Source organism: Oncorhynchus keta, unplaced genomic scaffold, assembly GCF_023373465.1.
Source record: "Oncorhynchus keta strain PuntledgeMale-10-30-2019 unplaced genomic scaffold, Oket_V2 Un_scaffold_515_pilon_pilon, whole genome shotgun sequence".
Taxonomy (NCBI): Eukaryota; Metazoa; Chordata; class Actinopteri; order Salmoniformes; family Salmonidae; genus Oncorhynchus; species Oncorhynchus keta.
The window spans coordinates 2,147,124-2,172,500 of record NW_026290954.1 but is presented as its reverse complement, the minus strand read 5'-3'; the positions used below and the strand labels follow the sequence as shown (position 1 = coordinate 2,172,500).

The 25,377-nt window shown below is 44.4% G+C and overlaps 1 protein-coding gene and 1 long non-coding RNA gene across 4 annotated transcripts in view; both read right to left on the bottom strand.

Moving 5' to 3' along the window:
• Nucleotides 1-2,481, bottom strand: part of LOC127928970 (uncharacterized) — a 2,729-nt gene extending 248 nt beyond the window's left edge. Inside the window, exons 1-3 of one of the 2 annotated variants that reach the window (XR_008133073.1) lie at nucleotides 2,385-2,481; nucleotides 1,695-1,860; nucleotides 1-492 (exon numbers count right to left, since the gene is read on the bottom strand). The exon at nucleotides 1-492 is cut by the window's left edge and continues 248 nt beyond it. This is a non-coding gene — a long non-coding RNA (uncharacterized LOC127928970). The remainder of the gene's footprint in view (nucleotides 493-1,694; nucleotides 1,861-2,384) is intronic. The other variant, XR_008133072.1, reaches the window with a different exon arrangement.
• LOC127928967 (procollagen-lysine,2-oxoglutarate 5-dioxygenase 2-like) overlaps nucleotides 1-25,377 on the bottom strand; it is a 188,199-nt gene that overhangs the window by 33,137 nt on the left and 129,685 nt on the right. For both annotated transcript variants that reach the window (XM_052516607.1, XM_052516608.1), the window contains exons 9-11: nucleotides 8,436-8,561; nucleotides 8,137-8,258; nucleotides 4,710-4,814 (exon numbers count right to left, since the gene is read on the bottom strand). In XM_052516607.1, the coding sequence (XP_052372567.1) occupies nucleotides 4,710-4,814; nucleotides 8,137-8,258; nucleotides 8,436-8,561 (353 nt within the window). The remainder of the gene's footprint in view (nucleotides 1-4,709; nucleotides 4,815-8,136; nucleotides 8,259-8,435; nucleotides 8,562-25,377) is intronic.

Here is a 25,377-nt window from a genome sequence, read left to right as displayed (position 1 = left end):
GCCAAATGTGTCCTCCCGAGGGACAGCCAGTGAAAAGTGCAAAGTAATGTCAATAATATAACCTTCAGCAGTAATATAACCTTCAGCAGTAATATAACCTTCAGCAGTAATATAACCTTCAGCAGTAATATAACCTTCAACAGTCTGCAGCAGTAATATAACATTCATCAATAATATAACCTTCATCAGTAATATAACCATCAACAGTCTGCAGCAGTAATATAACCTTCATCAGTAATATAACCTTCAACAGTCTGCAACAGTAATATAACCTTCAACAGTCTGCAGCAGTAATATAACCTTCAACAGTCTGCTGCAGTAATATAACCTTCATCAGTAATATAACCTTCAGCAGTAATATAACCTTCAGCAGTAATATAACCTTCAGCAGTAATATAACCTTCAACAGTCTGCAGCAGTAATATAACATTCATCAATAATATAACCTTCATCAGTAATATAACCATCAACAGTCTGCAGCAGTAATATAACCTTCAACAGTAATATAACCTTCAGCAGTAATATAACCTTCAACAGTAATATAACCTTCATCAGTAATATAACCTTCAGCAGTAATATAACCTTCATCAGTAATATAACCATCAACAGTCTGCAGCAGTAATATAACCTTCAGCAGCCTGCAGCAGTAATTTAACATTCATCAATAATATAACCTTCATCAGTAATATAACCATCAACAGTCTGCAGCAGTAATATAACCTTCATCAGTAATATAACCTTCAGCAGTAATATAACCTTCATCAGTAATATAACCTTCAACAGTCTGCAGCAGTAATATAACCTTCAACAGTCTGCAGCAGTAATATAACCTTCATCAGTAATATAACCTTCATCAGTAATATAACCTTCAACAGTCTGCAGCAGTAATATAACCTTCAGCAGTAATATAACCTTCAGCAGTAATATAACCTTCAACAGTCTGCAGCAGTAATATAACCTTCAACAGTCTGCAGCAGTAATATAACCTTCAACAGTCTGCAGCAGTAATATAACCTTCAACAGTCTGCAGCAGTAATATAACCTTCAACAGTCTGCAGCAGTAATATAACCTTCAACAGTCTGCAGCAGTAATATAACCTTCAACAGTAATATAACCTTCAGCAGTAATATAACCTTCATCAGTAATATAACCTTCAGCAGTAATATAACCTTCAGCAGTAATATAACCTTCAACAGTAATATAACCTTCAACAGCCTGCAGCAGTAATATAACCTTCAACAGTCTGCAACAGTAATATAACCTTCAACAGTCTGCTGCAGTAATATAACCTTCATCAGTAATATAACCTTCATCAGTAATATAACCTTCAGCAGTAATATAACCTTCAACAGTCTGCAGCAGTAATATAACCTTCAACAGTCTGCAACAGTAATATAACCTTCAGCAGTAATATAACCTTCATCAGCCTGCAACAGTAATATAACCTTCAACAGTCTGCAGCAGTAATATAACCTGCAACAGTAATATAACCTGCAACAGTAATATAACCTTCAACAGTCTGCAGCAGTAATATAACCTTCAACAGTAATATAACCTTCAGCAGCCTGCAAAAGTAATATAACCTTCAACAGTCTGCAGCAGTAATACAACCTTCAGCAGTAATATAACCTTCATCAGTAATACAACCTTCAACAGTCTGCAGCAGTAATATAACCTTCATCAGTAATATAACCTTCATCAGTAATATAACCTTCAACAGTCTGCAACAGTAATATAACCTTCAACAGTCTGCAGCAGTAATATAACCTTCATCAGTAATATAACCTTCAACAGTCTGCAACAGTAATATAACCTTCAACAGTCTGCAGCAGTAATATAACCTTCAGCAGTAATATAACCTTCATCAGTAATATAACCTTCAGCAGTAATATAACCTTCAACAGTCTGCAGCAGTAATATAACCTTCAACAGTCTGCAGCAGTAATACAACCTTCAGCAGTAATATAACCTTCATCAGTAATATAACCTTCAGCAGTAATATAACCTTCAACAGTCTGCAGCAGTAATATAACCTTCAACAGTAATATAACCTTCATCAGTAATATAACCTTCAACAGCCTGCAACAGTAATATAACCTTCAACAGTCTGCAGCAGTAATATAACCTTCAGCAGTAATATAACCTTCAGCAGCCTGCAAAAGTAATATAACCTTCAACAGTCTGCAGCAGTAATATAACCTTCATCAGTAATATAACCTTCAACAGTCTGCAGCAGTAATATAACCTTCAACAGTCTGCAGCAGTAATATAACCTTCAGCAGCCTGCAGCAGTAATATAGCCTTCAACAGTAATATAACCTTCAACAGTCTGCAGCAGTAATATAACCTTCAGCAGTAATATAACCTTCATCAGTAATATAACCTTCAGCAGTAATATAACCTTCAGCAGTAATATAACCTTCAACAGTCTGCAGCAGTAATATAACCTTCAACAGTCTGCAGCAGTAATATAACCTTCAGCAGTAATATAACCTTCATCAGTAATATAACCTTCAGCAGTAATATAACCTTCAACAGTCTGCAGCAGTAATATAACCTTCAACAGTCTGCAGCAGTAATATAACCTTCATCAGTAATATAACCTTCAGCAGTAATATAACCTTCAACAGTCTGCAACAGTAATATAACCTTCATCAGTAATATAACCTTCAACAGTCTGCAGCAGTAATATAACCTTCAACAGTCTGCAGCAGTAATATAACCTTCAACAGTCTGCAACAGTAATATAACCTTCAGCAGTAATATAACCTTCAACAGTAATATAACCTTCAACAGTAATATAACCTTCAACAGTAATATAACCTTCAACAGTAATATAACCTTCAGCAGTAATATAACCTTCAGCAGTAATATAACCTTCAGCAGTAATATAACCTTCAGCAGTAATATAACCTTCAGCAGTAATATAACCTTCAACAGTAATATAACCTTCATCAGTAATATAACCTTCAACAGTAATATAACCTTCAGCAGTAATATAACCTTCAGCAGTAATATAACCTTCAGCAGTAATATAACCTTCAGCAGTAATATAACCTTCAACAGTCTGCAGCAGTAATATAACCTTCAACAGTAATATAACCTTCAACAGTAATATAACCTTCAGCAGTAATATAACCTTCAGCAGTAATATAACCTTCAACAGTAATATAACCTTCAGCAGTAATATAACCTTCAACAGTAATATAACCTTCAACAGTCTGCAGCAGTAATATAACCTTCAACAGTCTGCAACAGTAATATAACCTTCAGCAGTAATATAACCTTCAACAGTAATATAACCTTCAGCAGTAATATAACCTTCAGCAGTAATATAACCTTCAACAGTAATATAACCTTCAGCAGTAATATAACCTTCAGCAGTAATATAACCTTCAGCAGTAATATAACCTTCAGCAGTAATATAACCTTCAACAGTCTGCAGCAGTAATATAACCTTCAACAGTAATATAACCTTCAACAGTCTGCAGCAGTAATATAACCTTCAACAGTAATATAACCTTCAACAGTAATATAACCTTCAACAGTCTGCAGCAGTAATATAACCTTCATCAGTAATATAACCTTCAACAGTCTGCAGCAGTAATATAACCTTCAACAGTAATATAACCTTCAACAGTAATATAACCTTCAACAGTAATATAACCTTCAACAGTCTGCAACAGTAATATAGCCTTCAACAGTAATATAACCTTCAACAGCCTGCAACAGTAATATAGCCTTCAACAGTAATATAACCTTCAACAGTCTGCAACAGTAATATAACCTTCAGCAGTAATATAACCTTCAACAGTCTGCAGCAGTAATATAACCTTCAGCAGCCTGCAAAAGTAATATAACCTTCAACAGTCTGCAGCAGTAATATAACCTTCAACAGTAATATAACCTTCATCAGTAATATAACCTTCAACAGTCTGCAGCAGTAATATAACCTTCAACAGTCTGCAGCAGTAATATAACCTTCAGCAGTAATATAACCTTCAACAGTCTGCAGCAGTAATATAACCTTCAGCAGTAATATAACCTTCAACAGTAATATAACCTTCAACAGCCTGCAGCAGTAATATAACCTTCATCAGTAATATAACCTTCAACAGTCTGCAGCAGTAATATAACCTTCAACAGTAATATAACCTTCAGCAGTAATATAACCTTCAACAGTCTGCAGCAGTAATATAACCTTCAACAGTCTGCAGCAGTAATATAACCTTCAGCAGTAATATAACCTTCAACAGTCTGCAGCAGTAATATAACCTTCAACAGCCTGCAGCAGTAATATAACCTTCAACAGTAATATAACCTTCAACAGCAGTAATATAACCTTCAGCAGTAATATAACCTTCAACAGTAATATAACCTTCAACAGTCTGCAGCAGTAATATAACCTTCAACAGTCTGCAGCAGTAATATAACCTTCAACAGTCTGCAACAGTAATATAACCTTCAGCAGTAATATAACCTTCAACAGTCTGCAACAGTAATATAACCTTCAGCAGTAATATAACCTTCAACAGTCTGCAGCAGTAATATAACCTTCAACAGTCTGCAGCAGTAATATAATCTTCAACCTCTTCTATATTACCCATGCAACGTACATAAACATTTAATGTTTGAGATCATTCAGATTCCTGTCGCTATGACGATCCCTCTGTATAGTAACGACCACAGCAACATAAAAACAACACACCTGTTCTGCTCGATGAGGATCTTCAGGGTCTGTCTGTTGGTGAGCATCACGTCAGCGTCCATACTGAGGTAGTAGTCACAGCCTGGGTCCTTACGACACAGCCCCCTTGGTTATACACATGGAGGAAATGTGTCTGATCAAACATTGATTCATTATAATATAATTATAAACGATGGCCTGATGAGCTACCGAGCACATAAAGTCTTAAAATAGATTTCGTCCTCACATATGGACCCATATGGACCCAGTCCCTTCCCACCTGACAGGTACAAGAGGAACCAATCAATGATTGGGATATTAATTACAGCTGATCAATTACAACGGGCATCATAATGATAGGGAGATTAGATACCAAACATACACTTGACAATATGTCCTGCTGTACTTTGCAACTTTCCAATGATTAGATCCTAAGTAAAACACTACTAATTCCCTACCACGGAGATTCAGCTCTCAATGAAGGGTGTAATTGAGGTTTATGTATATGTTTATTTATGTATATTCATTTGAAGATTACAGACCACGGATAACCCTTAGAGAGGATTGTGAATAATGGGGGCATCCTGAACTGAACTGCCCTGTTCTGTCCCGACCTGCCCTGTCCCGACCTGCCCTGTCCTGTCCCGACCTGCCCTGTCCTGTCCCGAACTGCCCTGTTCTGTCCCGACCTGCCCTGTCCCGACCTGCCCTGTCCTGTCCCGACCTGCCCTGTCCTGTCCCGAACTGCCCTGTCCTGTCCCGAACTGCCCTGTCCTGTCCTGTCATGCCCCATCCTGTCCCGTCCTACTCTGTCTTGTCCTGTCTTGTGATCTAAAACATTGGCATGCTCTCTTTGTGATAGTTCCATGAGTTCATTGAGAGCCTGGGGTCTGATCTGTTTGTGTTGTCTAACGTAGCCTGGGGTCTGATCTGTTTGTGCTGTCTAACGTAGCCTGGGGTCTGATCTGTTTGTGCTGTCTAACGTAGCCTGGGGTCTGATCTGTTTGTGCTGTCTAACGTAGCCTGGGGTCTGATCTGTTTGTGCTGTCTAACCTAGCCTGGTACCAGATCTGCTTGTGTTGTCTAACCTAGCCTGGTACCAGATCTGTTTGTGATGTCTAACCTAGCCTGGTACCAGATCTGCTTGTGATGTCTAACCTAGCCTGGGGTCAGATCTGTTTGTGCTGTCTAAATTTATGTATATGTTTATTTATGTATATTCTAGCCTGGGGTCAGATCTGTTTGTGCTGTCTAACCTAGCCTGGGGTCTGATATGTTTGTGCTGTCTAACCTAGCCTGGTACCAGATCTGCTTGTGTTGTCTAACCTAGCCTGGTACCAGATCTGTTTGTGCTGTCTAACCTAGCCTGGCCAGCTCTGCTTGTGATGTCTAACCTAGCCAGGGTTCTGATCTGTTTGTGTTGTCTAGCCTGGTGTCAGATCTGTTTGTGCTGTCTAACCTAGCCTGGTACCAGATCTGCTTGTGCTGTCTAACCTGGTACCAGATCTGTTTGTGCTGTCTAACCTAGCCTGGTACCAGATCTGCTTGTGTTGTCTAACCTAGCCTGGTACCAGATCTGTTTGTGATGTCTAACCTAGCCTGGTACCAGATCTGCTTGTGATGTCTAACCTAGCCTGGTACCAGATCTGCTTGTGTTGTCTAACCTAGCCTTGTGCTAGATCTGTTTGTGTTGTCTAACCTAGCCTGGGGTCAGATCTGCTTGTGCTGTCTTACCTAGCCTGGTGCAGGATCTGTTTGTGCTGTCTAACCTAGCCTGGTACCAGATCTGCTTGTGCTGTCTAACCTAGCCTGGTACCAGATCTGTTTGTGCTGTCTAACCTAGCCTGGTACCAGATCTGCTTGTGCTGTCTAACCTAGCCTGGTACCAGATCTGCTTGTGCTGTCTAACCTAGCCTGGTACCAGATCTGTTTGTGCTGTCTAACCTAGCCTTGTGCTAGATCTGTTTGTGTTGTCTAACCTAGCCTGGTGCTAGATCTGCTTGTGTTGTCTAACCTAGCCTGGTACCATATATGTTTGTGCTGTCAAACCTAGCCTGGGGTCAGATCTGCTTGTGCTGTCTTACATAGCCTGGTACCAGATCTGCTTGTGTTGTCTAACCTAGCCAGGGGTCAGATCTGTTTGTGTTGTCTAGCCTGGTGTCAGATCTGCTTGTGCTGTCTAACCTAGCCTGGTACCAGATCTGCTTGTGCCGTCTAACGTAGCCTGTTGCTAGATCTGTTTGTTTTGTCTAACCTAGCCTGGGGTCAGATCTGCTTGTGCTGTCTTACATAGCCTGGTACCAGATCTGCTTGTGCTGTCTAACCTAGCCTGGTACCATATCTGTTTGTGTTGTCTAACGTAGCCTGGGGTCAGATCTGTTTGTTTTGTGTAACCTAGCCTGGTACCAGATCTGCTTGTGCTGTCTAACATAGCCTGGTACCAGATCTGCTTGTGTTGTCTAACCTAGCCTGGTGTCAGATCTGTTTGTGCTGTCTAACCTAGCCTGGTACTAGTCTCTCTGAGGTGAGGTGAGGGGGGAAGGTTTAGGGGACGAGATATTTAGGTTTATCTTCTTAAGTCGACCCTCTACTTTTTCGAACATTCTGTTAAAAATCGCGCAACATTTCAGCGCCCTGCTACTCGTGCCAGGAATATAGTATATGCATATGATTAGTATGTGTGGATAGAAAACACTCAGACGTTTATAAAACTGGTTAAATCACGGCTGTGACTATAACAGAATGTGCGTTTCATCGAAAAGTGCAGGAAAATCTGATCACTGAAAATGGAAACATATATCCATGCGCCACTTCAACCGATTGATAAAGGCGAACCACATTAAATGCGGCCGAGGTTGCAATACCTACAGCTTCCACACGATGTCAACAGGCTTGTCATTTGCCTACGATTTGTTTCTTGGTCAATCGGACGCAAGGCAGAGTTTTCTTCCGGTCTCCGACCGGATATTTTGGTTGAGGTTTATCCGGACATTATTTCAAGACGTACAGCTATAGAATATACATCGCCTCGTGATCAATTTGATCGCTTATTAACGTTTACTAATACCTAAAGTTGCATTACAAAAGTATTTCGAAGTGTTTTGTGAAAGTTTATCGTGAACTTTTTTAATAAAAAAAAATGACGTTACGTTATAAGACGCTATTTTTTTTCGTTTATCACACAGTCTTCATAGATCGATATCTAGGCTATATATGGACCGATTTAATCGAAAAAAAGACCCAATAGTGACTATGGGACATCTAGGAGTGCCAACAAAGAAGATGGTCAAAGGTAATGAATGTTTTATATTTTATGTGTGCGGTTTGTGTAGCGCCGACTAGATGGGACGCCTGCGTGTCAGGTAGGAGCAAGAGGTTAAGGTTTGAGAGACGGAGACACACACAACTAGAAGAATCACACATACACACAGGTCGGTAGCGTACGTACATGCCCATATTCCTGGCCTCTCCTTGGCTCAAGTTCTCCTCCGGACCCACAACCTTGAAGCTGTTGAACACGTCTTTATTTTCCTCCCAAAACTTCTGGATGTGTCTCTCATGGTAAACCTCCTGCAGAGACAGACAGAGAGACAGAGACAGAAAATGATTTCTAATATTACAGTTAAATTACAGAGAGCTGAGAGAGAGAAGAGGACATATGTTTGATGGATGGGAAGTTGTGTCCTGCACTCTGCCATACTGAGTCGACCAAGAGCCAAGGCCCAGCTGCAGATACTCCATACTCACGTTGTTATGAACGAAGACGTTAAGTTTATGTTTGGGGTAGTCGAGGGTCGCGAGTCTCTGGAAGAATTGAGAGAGGAAAGGAGTGGGCTGTTCGATGAACACTCCAACCATCACAGTGGGATACTCCTGTTGATACAAGACAAGAATGTTATTAAACAACACTTACAGACACATCGCAGTGATGGAAATCTGTTGATAAGCAACTGCTTGTTAAGATTAGGGTTAAGGTTAGAATGAAGGTTAAGGTTAAGGTTAAGGTAGGGTTCCCCAACATGACGAATTTGTCCCGCGCGTGGTTTCATTTGACCAAACCCCCCCAAAGTTTTCTGAGCAAAGAAAAGTACATTTTTAATTTTTACATTTTCATTGTTGAACATAAAAGACTAAAAAAACACAATAAATCAGCTCCAAGTGATTTTAATTTAAGAAATCTGTTCCAAACTATTCCCACGTACAATAGAGAGACACATGATCGCATACAAATGTAAATCAAGGTTTGAAATGATTATGTTTTAGTCAAAAATGATATCGGTTTTAGCTTCGTGCGGTTAATTTGCGGCCTACAAATGATTAGTAATCATGTTCCAGCCACCCGTCCATCCGCTCAAGAAAACATCAGCCGAATCTAGTTGATGATCCCTGGGGTAGTGGGTTAAGGTTAGGGTTAGGATAAGGGTTGAGGTTAGGGTAAAGGGTAAAGGGTTAGAGTTAGGGTAAAGGTTAGGGTTAAGGTTAGGGTTAGGGTAAGGGTTGAGGTCAGGGTTAGGATAAGGGTTGAGGTTAGGGTAAAGGTTAGGGTTAAGGTTAGGGTTAGGGTAAGGGTTAAGGTTAGGGTTAGGGTAAGGGTTGAGGTTAGGGTAAAGGGTTAGAGTTAGGGTAAAGGTTAGGGTTAAGGTTAGGGTAAGGGTTGAGGTCAGGGTTAGGATAAGGGTTGAGTTTGGGGTAAAAGGTTAGAGTTAGGGTAAAGGTTAGGGTTAGGGTTAGGGTAAGGGTTAAGGTTAGGGTTAGGGTAAGGGTTGAGGTTGAGGTTAGGGTAAAGGGTTAGAGTTAGGGTAAAGGTTAGGGTTAAGGTTAGGGTTAGGGTTAGGGTAAGGGTTAAGGTTAGGGTTAGGGTAAGGGTTGAGGTTGAGGTTAGGGTAAAGGGTTAGAGTTAGGGTAAAGGTTAGGGTTAAGGTTAGGGTTAGGGTAAGGGTTAAGGTTAGGGTTAGGGTAAGGGTTGAGGTTAGTGTAAAGGGTTAGAGTTAGGGTAAAGGTTAGGGTTAAGGTTAGGGTTAGGGTAAGGGTTGAGGTCAGGGTAAAGGTTAGGGTTAAGGTTAGGGTTAGGGTAAGGGTTAAGGTTAGGGTTAGAATAAGGGTTGAGGTTGGGGTAAAGGGTTAGAGTTAGGGTTAACGGTTAAGGTTAAGGTTACAGCTAGGGCTAGGGTTAAGGGTTAAGGTTAGGGTTAGAGCTAGGGTTAGGGTTAAGGGTTACATTTAGAGTTAGCATAAGGCTTAAGGTTAGGGTTAGTAGATAGTTAGTTGAATTGTTACTGGTAGTCTGTAGAGCAGTGGTCGCGATCGACTGGTTGCAGTCTATCACAGTGCCATCTGTTTTGTTACCAAAGCCCCTTATGCCAACCACCACTGTGACCAGTATGCTCTAGACGGCTGGCCCTCGCTACATATTCATCACCAGACCCACTGGCTCCAGGTCATCTATAAGTCTCTGCTAGGTAAAGTTCCACCTTATCTCAGTTCACTGGTCACCATAACAACACCCACCCGTAGCAAGCGCTCCAGCAGGTATATTTCACTGGTCATCCACAAAACCAACAGTCCAATGACTGGAACAAACTGCAAAAATCACTGAAGCTGGAGACTCTTATCTCCCTCATTAACTTCAAGCACCAGCTGTCAGAGCAGCTCACAGATCACTGCACAACCTCTGTAAACAGCCCATCTATCTACCGCATCCCCATACTGTATTTATTTATTTTGCTCTTTTGCACCCCAGTACTTCTACTTGCACATTCATCATCTCAAATCACCGTGTCTACAGAGCGTCCATGACCCTGACCACAGCCAAGTGTAATAGGCTACTAGCCTACGTCAGATGGAATAACTGTCAACGAATAAAGCAAAGAGCTGCTGGTTATATGACTGAGTTTATATTCAGCTCTGTCACTGTTTTTATTCAACACTATTACAAAACGCTCTTCTCCGTACTTCCACTCGGGCTGCAGCTGCAGTGAGTCAGTAGCCAGGTATCGACAGCCCTGCGTTTTATCATTATTAGCAGCTCGTCCTGTCCATTTTAATATTAAGGAATATTTCACTTTCTCTGGTCATAGGAACAACATGAATTTGTGCATGAGGGAGATGTGGTGCGACTCGAGTTTCGCCATCAGGTGGAAGACCGTGTCCCCTCTCTCTGATCAGTCTCACCGGAGGAAAAGAAGGAGAGAGCAGGTGGAAGACCATGTCCCCTCTCTCTCTGGGTCAGTCTCACCAGGAGACCATGTCCCCTCTCTCTGGTCAGTCTCACCAGAGGAAAAGAAGGAGAGAGCAGGTGGAAGACTGTCCCCTCTCTCTGGTCAAAGAGAAAAGGAGAGAGCAGGTCAGTCTCACCAGAGGAAAAAGAAGGAGAGAGCAGGTGGAAGACTATGGTCAGTCTCACCAGAGGAAAAGAAGACAGGTGGAAGACATGTCCCCTCTCTCTCTGGTCAGTCTCACCAGAGGAAAAGAAGGAGAGAGCAGGTGGAAGACCGTGTCCCCTCTCTCTGGTCAGTCTCACCAGAGGAAAAGAAGGAGAGAGCAGGTGGAAGACTATGTCCCCTCTCTCTCTGGTCAGTCTCACAGAGGAAAAGAAGGAGAGAGCAGGTGGAAGACTGTGTCCCCTCTCTCTGGTCAGTCTCACCAGAGGAAAAGAAGGAGAGAGCAGGTGGAAGACCGTGTCCCCTCTCTCTGGTCAGTCTCACCAGAGTGGAAGACCGTGTCCCCTCTCTCTCTGGTCAGTCTCACCTGTGTCACCTCTCTCTGGTCAGTCTCACCGGAGGAAAAGAAGGAGAGAGCAGGTGGAAGACCATGTCCCCTCTCTCTCTGGTCAGTCTCACCAGAGGAAAAGAAGGAGAGAGCAGGTGGAAGACCGTGTCCCCTCTCTCTCTGGTCAGTCTCACCGGAGGAAAAGAAGGAGAGAGCAGGGACCGTAAGAGGCGGTTGGGAAACATAGTTTTGAACGGTCGTCCGACTCAGAATTCCAAGTCTGAAACTCGGGTGGCTTTCTAGACCTCCGACCTTTCGACCTGAAGATCACTGACCTCGTGATTTGACCTCGTTGACCTTCAGATGCAGCAGGTACCAACAGAACAGTAAAATAAAAAAGCTAATTATTTCAATTCGTGCTCCACAGTGCCTCACAAGTGCTAAAACAACTGATCCATTTTGTTATCAAAGCTCGAGTTTTGAAATATAATCTGGTCTAATGAACATTATTGGCAGGCCAATCACATAGCCAATATGCTGTGATATATATTAGGCCTACTGCCCAAACCTCATTCCTACAAAACTGTTTGTCTGAGATTACTGTAAAGAAAGACATCTGAGCAGTAGATCTCAGCTTTCTTTTTTAACCCGGAAGTGATCTTGATGACCTTTTTGACCCGGAAGTGATCTTGGTGACCTTTTTGACCCGGACGTGATCTTGATGACCTTTTTGACCCGGAAGTGATCTTGATGACCTGTTTGACCCGGAAGTGATCTTGATGACCTTTTGACCCGGAAGTGATCTTGATGACCTTTCTGACCCGGAAGTGATCTTGATGACCACTGTAGTAGATCATATCCACATAAGTGTTACCGCTGTTTTCAATAACTCATCCAATTAGGTCTTTTATTCACAAACATAATTTCTCACTTTTACGAACCCTTTTTACTCCATTAATCATAAACAGAAAATGACAAAATGACAAAAGTCAACAACACCTGCAACATGTACAATCAAACTACAATTGACAACAACAGAGAAGAGCAATTATGTGTGTTCAGACTCAATGAAATCATGTTTGACCCTCCCTGAAGACCCTGAAAAGATTTGGCATGGGTCCCCAGATCCTCAAATAGTTCTACAGCTGCACCATCGAGAGTATCCTGACCGGTTGCATCACCGCCTGGTATAGTAACTGCTCGGCATCTGACCGCAAGGCACCTCAGAGGGTAGTGCGTATGGCCCAGTACATCACTGGGGCCAAGCTTCCTGCCATCCAGGACTTACGTAATAGGTGGTGTCAGAGGAAAGTCAGAGACTCCAGTCACCCAAGTCATAGACTGTTTTCCGCACAGCAAGCGGGACCGGAGGGGCAAGTCTAGGACCAAAAGGCTCCTTAACAGCTTAACCAAAAGGCTCCTTAACAGCTTAACCAAAAGGCTCCTTAACAGCTTAACCAAAAGGCTCCTTAACAGCTTAACCAAAAGGCTCCTTAACAGCTTAACCAAAAGGCTCCTTAACAGCTTAACCAAAAGGCTCCTTAACAGCTTAACCAAAAGGCTCCTTAACAGCTTAACCAAAAGGCTCCTTAACAGCTTAACCAAACGGCTCCTTAACAGCTTAACCAAAAGGCTCCTTAACAGCTTAACCAAAAGGCTCCTTAACAGCTTAACCAAACGGCTCCTTAACAGCTTAACCAAACGGCTCCTTAACAGCTTAACCAAAAGGCTCCTTAACAGCTTAACCAAAGGCCACCGGACTCTTTACATTTGTCCCCTTCATTTGTTTTGTAAATTGCTGCTACTCACTGTTTATTATCTATGCATAGTCACTTCACCCCTACCTAAATATGCAAATTACCTCAACTAACCTGTACCCCCGCACAGTGACTCAGTACCGGTACCCCCTGTATATAGCCTCCACATTGACTCTGTACCGTAACACCCTGTATATAGCCTCCACAGTGACTCAGTACCGGTACCCCCTGTATATAGCCTCCACAGTGACTCTGTACCGGTACCCCCTGTATATAGCCTCCACATTGACTCTGTACCGGTACCCCCTGTATATAGCCTCCACAGTGACTCAGTACCGGTACCCCCTGTATATAGCCTCCACATTGACTCTGTACCTGTACCCCCTGTATATAGCCTCCACAGTGACTCTGTACCGTGATACCCCCTGTATATAGCCTCCACAGTGACTCTGTACCGGTACCCCCTGTATATAGCCTCCACAGTGACTCAGTACCGGTACCCCCTGTATATAGCCTCCACAGTGACTCTGTACCGGTACCCCCTGTATATAGCCTCGAATGTTATTTTATTGGGTTACTTTTTATAATGTTATACTCTAGTTTATTTGGTAAATATTTTCTTAACTCTTCTTAACTCTTAACTCTTCTTAACTCTGCTCTGCGGATTAGGATACACATCCGTGCAACTGGTGATTTGAATTAGGCACCTGGTAACCCAAAAATAAAAATATGTTGGTTAAGGGCTTGTAAGTAAGCATGCTGGTCCCTCTCTGAAGAGGTTGAGAGCTGGTCCCTCTCTGAGGAGGTTGAGAGCTGGTCCCTCTCTGAGGAGGTTGAGAGCTGGTCCCTCTCTGAGGAGGTTGAGAGCTGGTCCCTCTCTGAGGAGGTTGAGAGCTGGTCCCTCTCTGAGAAGGTTGAGACCTGGTCCCTCTCTGAAGAGGTTGAGAGCTGGTCCCTCTCAGAAGAGGTTGAGAGCTGGTCCCTCTCAGAAGAGGTTGAGAGCTGGTCCCTCTCAGAAGAGGTTGAGAGCTGGTCCCTCTCTGAGGAGGTTGAGAGCTGGTCCCTCTCAGAAGAGGTTGAGAGCTGGTCCCTCTCAGAAGAGGTTGAGAGCTGGTCCCTCTCTGAGGAGGTTGAGAGCTAGTCCCTCTCTGAAGAGGTTGAGAGCTGGTCCCTCTCTGAGGAGGTTGAGAGCTGGTCCCTCTCTGAGGAGGTTGAGAGCTGGTCCCTCTCTGAGGAGGTTGAGAGCTGGTCCCTCTCTGAAGAGGTTGAGAGCTGGTCCCTCTCAGAAGAGGTTGAGAGCTGGTCCCTCTCAGAAGAGGTTGAGAGCTGGTCCCTCTCTGAGGAGGTTGAGAGCTGGTCCCTCTCTGAAGAGGTTGAGAGCTGGTCCCTCTCTGAAGAGGTTGAGAGCTGGTCCCTCTCTGAGGAGGTTGAGAGCTAGTCCCTCTCTGAGGAGGTTGAGAGCTGGTCCCTCTCTGAGGAGGTTGAGAGCTGGTCCCTCTCTGAGGAGGTTGAGAGCTGGTCCCTCTCTGAGGAGGTTGAGAGCTGGTCCCTCTCTGAGGAGGTTGAGAGCTAGTCCCTCTCTGAGGAGGTTGAGAGCTGGTCCCTCTCTGAGGAGGTTGAGAGCTGGTCCCTCTCTGAGGAGGTTGAGAGCTGGTCCCTCTCTGAGGAGGTTGAGAGCTGGTCCCTCTCTGAGGAGGTTGAGAGCTGGTCCCTCTCAGAAGAGGTTGAGAGCTGGTCCCTCTCTGAGGAGGTTGAGAGCTGGTCCCTCTCTGAAGAGGTTGAGAGCTGGTCCCTCTCAGAAGAGGTTGAGAGCTGGTCCCTCTCAGAAGAGGTTGAGAGCTGGTCCCTCTCAGAAGAGGTTGAGAGCTGGTCCCTCTCAGAAGAGGTTGAGAGCTGGTCCCTCTCAGAAGAGGTTGAGAGCTGGTCCCTCTCAGAAGAGGTTGAGAGCTGGTCCCTCTCAGAAGAGGTTGAGAGCTGGTCCCTCTCAGAAGAGGTTGAGAGCTGGTCCCTCTCTGAGGAGGTTGAGAGCTGGTCCCTCTCAGAAGAGGTTGAGAGCTGGTCCCTCTCAGAAGAGGTTGAGAGCTGGTCCCTCGCAGTAGAGGTTGAGAACTGGTCCCTCTCTGAAGAGGTTGAGAGCTGGTCCCTCGCAGTAGAGGTTGAGAACTGGTCCCTCTCTGAAGAGGTTGAGAGCTGGTCCCTCTCTGAAGAGGTTGAGAGCTGGTCCCTCGCAGTAGAGGTTGAGAACTGGTCCCTCTCTGAGGAGGTTGAGAGCTGGTCCCTCTCTGAAGAGGTTGAGAGCTGGTCCCTCCAAGAAGAGACGGTAGACAGAGGAGAGAGTTGTTTCCCCATGACTCTCTGATCCTCCTGCCCACACAGCTCTACAGGGCCTCCCTCCTCTTGACCAGGCTAAAGACCAGGACTGGGCCAGCCGGACAGGGATGGAAAAATATCTAATTTGCGAGTTCCGTGATGACTAATGAGTTCTAGAACTTCCAAGGATGGAAGTGGCACCCAGTGACCAAGCCTGAGGGCACCTTAAATTGTTACGGATAGGGAGGACAGAAAGAAATGAAGAAAATAAAGGCAAAGTAAGAGAGGGAAGGATGCTGCAGAGTCTCGGAGAAGGCAGGACAAGAGCTCCGCCTACAGAGGCAAGCCTTCAAAGGTTAGAGAGTCAGTAACAACAACGTGTCTTTGTGCTGCTAGGACCTAGGCCCTGTCCCAAAACCACAGTTAACATAGCAAGGAGGCCTGGCTCGGACAGGGCATGCAGTGACCTGAGCTTACCCCCTATCCCTCACACACGGCCAGGGCATCTCTCTCTCTCCAGCTCTACCACTCACTCACAGGACACAGCGGGGACAATGTTCTTGAACCGCTCTGTTGAAACTGTTGGGAAATTGGAACCCTCTGACCTCCACACAGGTCCCAGAGTCCAGTAAGCCTTTCTCTGAACCATCCAACCTACAGTATGGTCCAGTAAATGTACCTCTGAACCATCCAACCTACAGTATGGTCCCGTAAATGTACCTCTGAACCATCCAACCTACAGTATGATCCAGTAAATGTACCTCTGAACCATCCAACCTACAGTATGGTCCCGTAAATGTACCTCTGAACCATCCAACCTACAGTATGGTCCAGTAAATGTACCTCTGAACCATCCAACCTACAGTATGGTCCAGTAAATGTACCTCTGAACCATCCAACCTACAGTATGGTCCAGTAAATGTACCTCTGAACCATTAAACCTACAGTATGGTCCAGTAAATGTACCTCTGAACCATCCAGACCTGAGTATGGTCAGTAAATGTACCTCTGAACCATCCAGCCTACAGTATGGTCCAGTAAATATACCTCTGAACCATCCAACCTACAGTATGGTCCAGTAAATGTTCCTCTGAACCATGTAACCTACAGTATGATCCAGTAAATGTACCTCTGAACCATCCAACCTACAGTATGGTCCAGTAAATGTACCTCTGAACCATCCAACCTACAGTATGGTCCAGTAAATGTACCTCTGAACCATCCAACCTACAGTATGGTCCAGTAAATGTACCTCTGAACCATCCAACCTACAGTATGGTCCAGTAAATGTACCTCTGAACCATCCAACCTACAGTATGGTAATAACATGCGCATTATCAAGCAGATGAGAGGCAGGATGTCTGAGGATTTGTCCATTCATCATATTCAATGGTAGTATGGTAGCGGATGGTTCATTGAAGATGTATGTCTTCTAGAGATTCGAGATGTCTTTCATACAGCTGGGTTGGTTTGTAATTGAGTTAGCTCCAGACACAGTTACATAGACAGAGTGAACACATCCATTCATAGTCACACAGAGGAGCAGACACTCTCTGGAGACAGCAGTGTTCAGATCCACATGTGCTTGATGATGTAGTCTGTTTATACCATCCAAGCTTCTAACCATTCCCCATGTCTATGTTTATACCCCTGAATGAAGTGAAACATGGAGCGATAGAGGGGAGGAGAGATGGACAGACAGACAACGAAGTAGACAGTTACTCCTGTCACTGATATGTCTATAGAGACAGTTACTCCTGTCACTGATATGTCTATAGAGACAGTTACTCCTGTTACTGATATGTCTATAGAGACAGTTACTCCTGTCACTGATATGTCTATAGAGACAGTTACTCCTGTCACTGATATGTCTATAGAGACAGTTACTCCTGTCACTGATATGTCTATAGAGACAGTTACTCCAGTCACTGATATGTCTATAGAGACAGTTACTCCTCTCACTGATAAGTCTATAAAGACAGTTACTCCAGTCACTGATAAGGGCTGTCCCTGACAGTTAAACAAATATTTGTTGACCTAAAGTCAACCTAAAGTTCCATCAAAATGTTGGGATGTGTATTTTTCCATATATAGCCAAGCTATGTGTTTTAATAAAATCAACTATATGCATTGATCTTGTCTGATGCTTTAAGCTTATAGTTTGATGAATTAAGACAAATTCCTCGAGAGGGCGCCAGAGATCTAGATAACCTAACTCAACCATTCTCTTCCCGCTCTTGCTGGCTTTCGCAGATTCTGCCATTATGCAAGTCAGTTACAGTAAGAACAAATTCTTATTTACAATGACGGCCTAGCAAAAGACCTGCTGTGGGGACGGGGGCTGGGAATTTAAATATATATATAGGACAAAACACACATCATTTTTATTTTTTTTTACCTTTATTTAACCAGGCAAGTCAGTTACAGTAAGAACAAATTCTTATTTTCAATGACGGCCTGGGAACAGTGGGTTAATTAACTGCCTGTTCAGGGGCAGAACGACAGATTTGTACCTTGTCAGCTCGGGGGTTTGAACTCGCAACCTTCCGGATACTAGTCCAACGCTCTAACCACTAGGCTACCCTGCCGCCACAAGATGTGCAGGTAATAGGCTATACGTGAGTCAGAAACCTTTCTCATGTGGAATGCCAATTTATCTTATAATTTCATTCTATCTGTTATGGTTGTCATACATACATTTTCATGAAACGGTTTCATTTAATTTATAATAACGTCTTCATATATATATTGGGGCTCCCAAGTGGCACAGCGGTCTAAGGCACTGCATCTCAGTGCTCGGGGCATCACTACAGACCCTAGGGCGGCACACAATTGGCTCAGCTTGCCTAGTTAAATAAAGGTTAAATAAAATCTAAATTCTATCCAAATCTAAATGAAACTTATACAAATCTAAAAGTAACTTATTTTGCCATTTGGCAACAATGTAAAAATAGACAACATAAAACCAACAAAGAAAAACATTGCAGCCTGCAGGTATAAACGATCCCGATGGAAAATAAATACACTGTGGCAGCGTCCGACGATACCCTCGGACAGGGCCAGGCAAGATGTAACCCCACCCACTTTACCAAAGTACAGCCATCACACCCCTAGAGGGATATCCAACCTACAGTATGATCCAGAGGGATGGTCCTTCTGTAGCTCAGTTGGTAGAGCATGGCGCTTGTAACGCCAGGGTAGTGGGTTCGATCCCCGGGACCACCCATACGTAGAATGTATGCACACATGACTGTAAGTCGCTTTGGATAAAAGCGTCTGCTAAATGGCATATATTATTATTATATTATATCAACAGACCACCAACTTACTACCCTGAGACCAGGCTGAGTACAGCCATCACACCCCTAGAGGGCTATCAACAGACCACCAACTTACTACCCTGAGACCAGGCTGAGTACAGCCCCCACACCACCAGAGGGATATCAACAGACCACCAACTTACTACCCTGAGACCAGGCTGAGTACAGCCCCCACACCACCAGAGGGCTATCAACAGACCACCAACTTACTACCCTGAGACCAGGCTGAGTACAGCCCCCACACCACCAGAGGGATATCAACAGACCACCAACTTACTACCCTGAGACCAGGCTGAGTATAGCCCCCACACCACCAGAGGGATATCAACAGACCACCAACTTACTACCCTGAGACCAGGCTGAGTACAGCCCCCACACCCCCAGAGGGATATCAACAGACCACCAACTTACTACCCTGAGACCAGGCTGAGTATAGCTTACTAAGATCTCCTCCACCGCCCGAGGGGTGCAAAAACGGACAGGAAGATCACAACACTCAAGTAGAGTACATCAACAAGAAATGTCTGTGTCTCTCTCTGTGTGTGTGTGTTTCTCTCTGTGTGTCTGTGTGTATTTCTGTCTGTGTGTATCTCTGTCTGTGTGTATCTCTGTCTGTGTGTCTGTGTGTATTTCTGTCTGTGTGTATCTCTGTCTGTGTGTATCTCTGTCTGTGTGTATTTCTGTCTGTGTGTATTTCTGTCTGTGTGTATCTCTGTCTGTGTGTCTGTGTGTATCTGTCTGTGTGTATCTCTGTCTGTGTGTGTCTCTGTCTGTGTGTGTCTCTGTCTGTGAGTTGTATCTGTGTGTATCTCTGTAGATCTCTGTCTGTGTGTATCTGTCTGTGTGTATCTCTGTCTGTGTGTATCTCTGTCTGTGTGTGTCTCTGTCTGTGTGTGTCTCTGTCTGTGTGTGTCTCTGTCTGTGTGTGTCTCTGTCTGTGAGTTGTATCTGTGTGTATCTCTGTGTATCTCTGTCTGTGTGTATCTGTCTGTGTGTATCTGTCTGTGTGTATCTGTCTGTGTGTGTCTCTGTCTGTGAGTTGTCTATGTCTGTGAGTTGTCTATGTCTGTGAGTTGTCTCTGTCTGTGTGTATATCTGTCTGTGTGTGTCTCTGTTTGTGTGTGTCTCTGTTTGTGTGTGTCTCTGTCTGTGTGTGTCTCTGTCGGTTGCCTCTGTCGGTTGTCTCTGTCTGTGTGTATCTGTCTGTCTGTGTGTGTGTGTATCTCTGTCTTTGTGTCTGTGTGTATCTCTGTCTGTGTGTCTGTGTGTATATCTGTCTGTGTGTCTGTGTGTGTATCTGTCTGTGTGTTTGTGTATCTGTCTGTATGTCTGTGTGTAACCCTCCCAGCCCAACAATGACCGTTGGTGTGCCCTGTGTCTCAGAGCCACTCTAGACAGAGGAAGCAGAGGGCTGCTGTGGTGCAGGACATGGGTTTTTGGGTTTTCATTGAGCTTCACTTAAAGGGGTGTCACAGTCAACCCAGCCCTCTATTTAATGGTCCTGCTCAGCAGGCGCTGTATCCACCAGGCTAAGTTACCGTGGTTACCCACCCGGAACATTTCTCACTGCACGCAAATGTAGGGCATATAAATGTGCCCATTTGGGGATCTGACGGTATTTCTGATTGGCTTAACACACCACCACTAATGACCTGTGGAGCTTCTCAAAGTTGTGTTTTTCTTCACCTCAAAACAGCAAACAAAGTCTGTTTTTAAAATCCATTGAAAATGTCCCATAGTTCCTCAATGTATTTGAGAAATCTTTCCAGCTCTCTCCCTTTTCGATGACCACTCAGCGTGAAAAGGGAAACACGTACTGCTCTGATCCAGTGGAAGCATCCTAAAATAGCCTGATTTCTCCTTATCAGGGCTCCACTTGGACCGAAATAGGTTCCGGTTCATTTTGGATTGCTGGTGCTGTTTATAATTAGGTGCAGGAGCTTCACAATAGTGTTGAGATAATATAAATATAATATATATAAATAAATAAATATAACATATACTATAAATAAATATAAAGAGGAACAGGAGCTCAAGTGTAACCGAGGTGAAATGGCTAGCTAGTTAGCGGTGGTGCGCGCTAATAGCGTTTCAATCGGTGACGTCACTCGCTCTGAGACCTTGAAGTAGTTGTTCCCCCCTGCTCTGCAAGGGCCACGACTTTTGTGGAGCGATGGGCAATGATGCTTCGTGGGTGACTGTCGTCAATGTGTGCAAAGGGTCCCTGGTTCGAGCCCAGGTAGGTGGGGAAGAGAGGGACAGAAGGAAGACTGTTTCCCAAGCAGTAGAAAATGTTAGATGACGGAGCTGAGGATCTCTCGCTCTCTCTCTTCCTGTCCTGGCCGTCCAAAGACCACCTGGTTGTACTGCTGCTCCAGTTTCAACTGTTCTGCCTGCGGCTATGGAACCCTGACCTGTTCACCAGACGTACTACCTGTCCCAGACCTGCTGTTTTCGACCCTCCCTCTCCCTCTCTCCCTCTCAAAGGAGGACTGGCCACCCCTCAGAGCCTGGTTCCTCTCTAGGTTTCTTCCTATGTTCCTGCCTTTTCTAGGGAGTTTTTCCTAGCCACCGTAGCTAGTAGCTAGTTTTTCCTAGCTACTAAAACTCTTTAACATCATCCTTAGCGCTGGCATCTTCCCCAATATTTGGAACCAAGAACTGATCACCCCAATCCACAAAAGTGGAGACAAATTTGACCCCAATAACTACCGTGGGATATGCGTCAACAGTAACCTTGGGAAAATCCTCTGCATTATCATTAACAGCAGACTCGTACATTTCCTCAATGAAAACAATGTACTGAGAAAATGTCAAATTGGCTTTTTACCAAATTACCGTACAACAGACCATGTATTCACCCTGCACACCCTAATTGACCACCAAACAAACCAATACAAAGGCATTCATTCTTTGTTGATTTCAAAAAAGCTTTTGACCCAATTTGTCATGAGGGTCTGCTATACAAACTGATGGAAAGTGATGTTGGGAGAAAAACATACAATATTATAAAATCCATGTACACAAACAACGAGTGTGCAGTTAAAATGGGAAAAAAACACCCATTTCTTCACAGGGTCGTGGGGTTAGACAGGGATGCAGCTTAAGCCCCACCCTCTTCAACATATATATCAACAAATTGGTGCTGGCACTAGAAAAGTCTGCAGCACCCGGCCTCACCCTACTAGAATCCGAAGTCAAATGTCTGCTGTTTGCTGACGATCTGGTGCTTCTGTCACCAACCAAGGAGGGCCTGCAGCAGCACCTAGATCTTATGCACAGATTCTGTCAGACCTGGGCCCTGACAGTAAATCTCAGTAAGACCAAAATAATGGTGTTCCAAAAAAGGTCCAGTCAGCAGGACCACAAATAAAATTTCCATCTAGACACTGTTGCCCTAGAGCACACAAAAAACTATACATACCTTGGCCTAAACATCAGCGCCACAGGTAACTTCCACAAAGCTGTGAACGATCTGAGAGACAAGGCAAGAAGGGCATTCTATGCCATCAAAAGGAACATATATTTCAACATACCAATTAGGATTTGGCTAAAAATACTTGAATCAGTTATAGAGCCCATTGCCCTTTATGGTTGTGAGGTCTGGGGTCCACTCACCAACCAAGACTTCACAAAATGATTTGTGAAGATTTGATTTGATTTGATTTGAAATGGGACAAACACCAAATTGAGACTCTGCACGCAGAATTCTGCAAAAATATCCTCCGTGTACAACGTAGAACACCAAATAATGCACGCAGAGCAGAATTAGGCCGATACCCACTAATTATCAAAATCCAGAAAAGAGACGTTAAATTCTATAACCACCTAAAAGGAAGCGATTCCCAAACCTTCCACAACAAAGCCATCACCTACAGAGAGATGAACCTGGAGAAGAGTCCCCTAAGCAAGCTGGTACTGGGGCTCTGTTCACAAACACAAACACCCTACAGAGCCCCAGGACAACAGCACAATTAGACCCAACCAAATCATGAGAAAACAAAAAGATAATTACTTGACACATTGGAAAAGAATTAACAAAAAAAACAGAGCAAACTAAAATGCTATTTGGCCCTAAACAGAGAGTACACAGCGGCAGAATACCTGACCACTGTGACTGACCCAAAATTAAGGAAAGCTTTGACTATGTACAGACTCAGTGAGCATAGCCTTGCTACTGAGAAAGGCCGCCGTAGGCAGACATGGCTCTCAAGAGAAGACAGGCTATGTGCTCACTGCCCACAAAATGAGGTGGAAACTGAGCTGCACTTCCTAACCTCCTGCCCAATGTATGACCATATTAGAGAGACATATTTCCCTCAGATTACACAGATCCACAAAGAATTCGAAAACAAATCCAATTTTGAAAAACTCCCATATCTACTGGGTGAAATTCCACAGTGTGCCATCACAGCAGCAAGATTTGTGACCTGTTGCCACGAGAAAAGGGCAACCAGTGAAGAACACACACCATTGTAAATACAACCCATATCTATGCTTGTTTATTTTATCTTGTGTCCTTTACGATTTGTACATTGTTAAAACACTGTATATATATATATAATATAATTTTTGGCAGAGGCAGAGAGAGAGAGAGAGAGAGAGAGAGAGAGAGAGAGAGAGAGAGAGGCAGAGAGAGAGAGAGAGGCAGAGAGGCAGAGAGAGGCAGAGAGAGAGAGGCAGAGAGGCAGAGAGAGGCAGAGAGAGAGAGAGAGGCAGAGAAAGAGAGAGAGGCAGAGAGAGAGAGAGAGACAGAGAGAGAGAGAGAGGCAGAGAGATAGAGAGGCAGAGAGATAGAGAGGCAGAGAGATAGAGAGGCAGAGAGAGAGAGGCAGAGAGAGAGAGAGAGGCAGAGAGAGAGAGGCAGAGAGAGAGAGAGAGGCAGAGAGAGAGAGAGAGGCAGAGAGAGAGAAGCATGTGATATCTGTCTTATCTCACCACTCAATATCTCTCTTTCTTTCCCTCTTGGTCTCTATATGTCTCTCTCTGTGTTTCTCTCTACATCTCCATCACTCTCTCTCTAGCTCTCTCTCTCTCTTTATATCAATTCAATTAAATTTAAGGGCTTTATTGGCATGGGAAACATATGTTAAAATTGTTAAAGCAAGTGAAATAGATAATTACATTGAATTTAAATTTAAATCAACCAACATTTACAGTAAACATTACACTCACAGAAGTTCCTAAAGAATAAAGACATTTCAAATGTCATATTATGAAAACAACATACGGTGTTGTAATGATATGCAAATAGCTAAAGTACAAAAGGGAAAATAAATCAACATAAATATGGGTTGTAGGAGAGGAGAATGAGAGGAGGAGAGGAGGAAGAGAAGGAGGAGGAGAGGAGGAAGAGAAGGAGGAGAGAAGGAGAGGGAAGAGAAGGAGGAGGAGAGGAGGAAGAGAAGGAGGAGGAGAGGAGGAAGAGAGGAGGAAGAGAAGGAGGAGGGGAGGAGGAAGAGAGGAGGAAGAGAAGGAGGAGGAGAGGAGGAAGAGAAGGAGGAGGAGAGGAGGAAGAGAAGGAGGAAGAGAGGAGGAAGAGAAGGAGGAGGAGAGGAGGAAGAGAAGGAGGAAGAGAAGGAGGAGGAGAGGAGGAAGAGAAGGAGGAGGAGAGGAGGAGGAGAGGAGGAGGAGAAGGAGGAAGAGAAGGAGGAGGAGAGGAGGAAGAGAAGGAGGAGGAGAGGAGGAAGAGAAGGAGGAGGAGAGGAGGAAGAGAAGGAGGAAGAGAGGAGGAGGAGAAGGAGGAGGAGAGGAGGAATAGAAGGAGGAGGAGAGGAGGAAGAGAAGGAGGAGGAGAGGAGGAAGAGAAGGAGGAAGAGGGGAGGAAGAGAAGGAGGAGGAGAGGAGGAATAGAAGGAGGAGGAGAGGAGGAAGAGAAGGAGGAGGAGAGGAGGAAGAGAAGGAGGAAGAGAGGAGGAAGAGAAGGAGGAGGAGAGGAGGAAGAGAAGGAGGAAGAGAAGGAGGAAGAGAAGGAGGAGGAGAGGAGGAAGAGAGGAGGAGAGGAGGAAGAAAAGGAGGAGGAGAGGAGGGAGAGAAGGAGGAGGAGAAGGAGGAGGAGAGGAGGAAGAGAGGAGGAAGAGAAGGAGGAGGAGAGGAGGAAGAGAAGGAGGAGGAGAGGAGGAGGAGAGGAGGAAGAGAAGGAGGAGAGAAGGAGAGGGAAGAGAAGGAGGAGGAGAGGAGGAAGAGAAGGAGGAGGAGAGGAGGAAGAGAGGAGGAAGAGAAGGAGGAGGAGAGGAGGAAGAGAGGAGGAAGAGAAGGAGGAGGAGAGGAGGAAGAGAAGGAGGAGGAGGAAGGAGAGGAGGAAGAGAGGAGGAAGAGAGGAGGAAGAGAAGGAGGAGGAGAGGAGGAAGAGAAGGAGGAGGAGAGGAGGAAGAGAAGGAGGAGGAGAGGAGGAAGAGAAGGAGGAGGATGAGAGGAGGAAGAGAAGGAGGAGGAGAGGAGGAAGAGAAGGAGGAGAGAAGGAGGAGGAGAGGAGGAAGAGAAGGAGGAGGAGAGGAGGAAGAGAAGGAGGAGGAGAGGAGGAAGAGAAGGAGGAAGAGAGGAGGAAGAGAAGGAGGAGGAGGAGGAGGAAGAGAAGGAGGAAGAGAGGAGGAA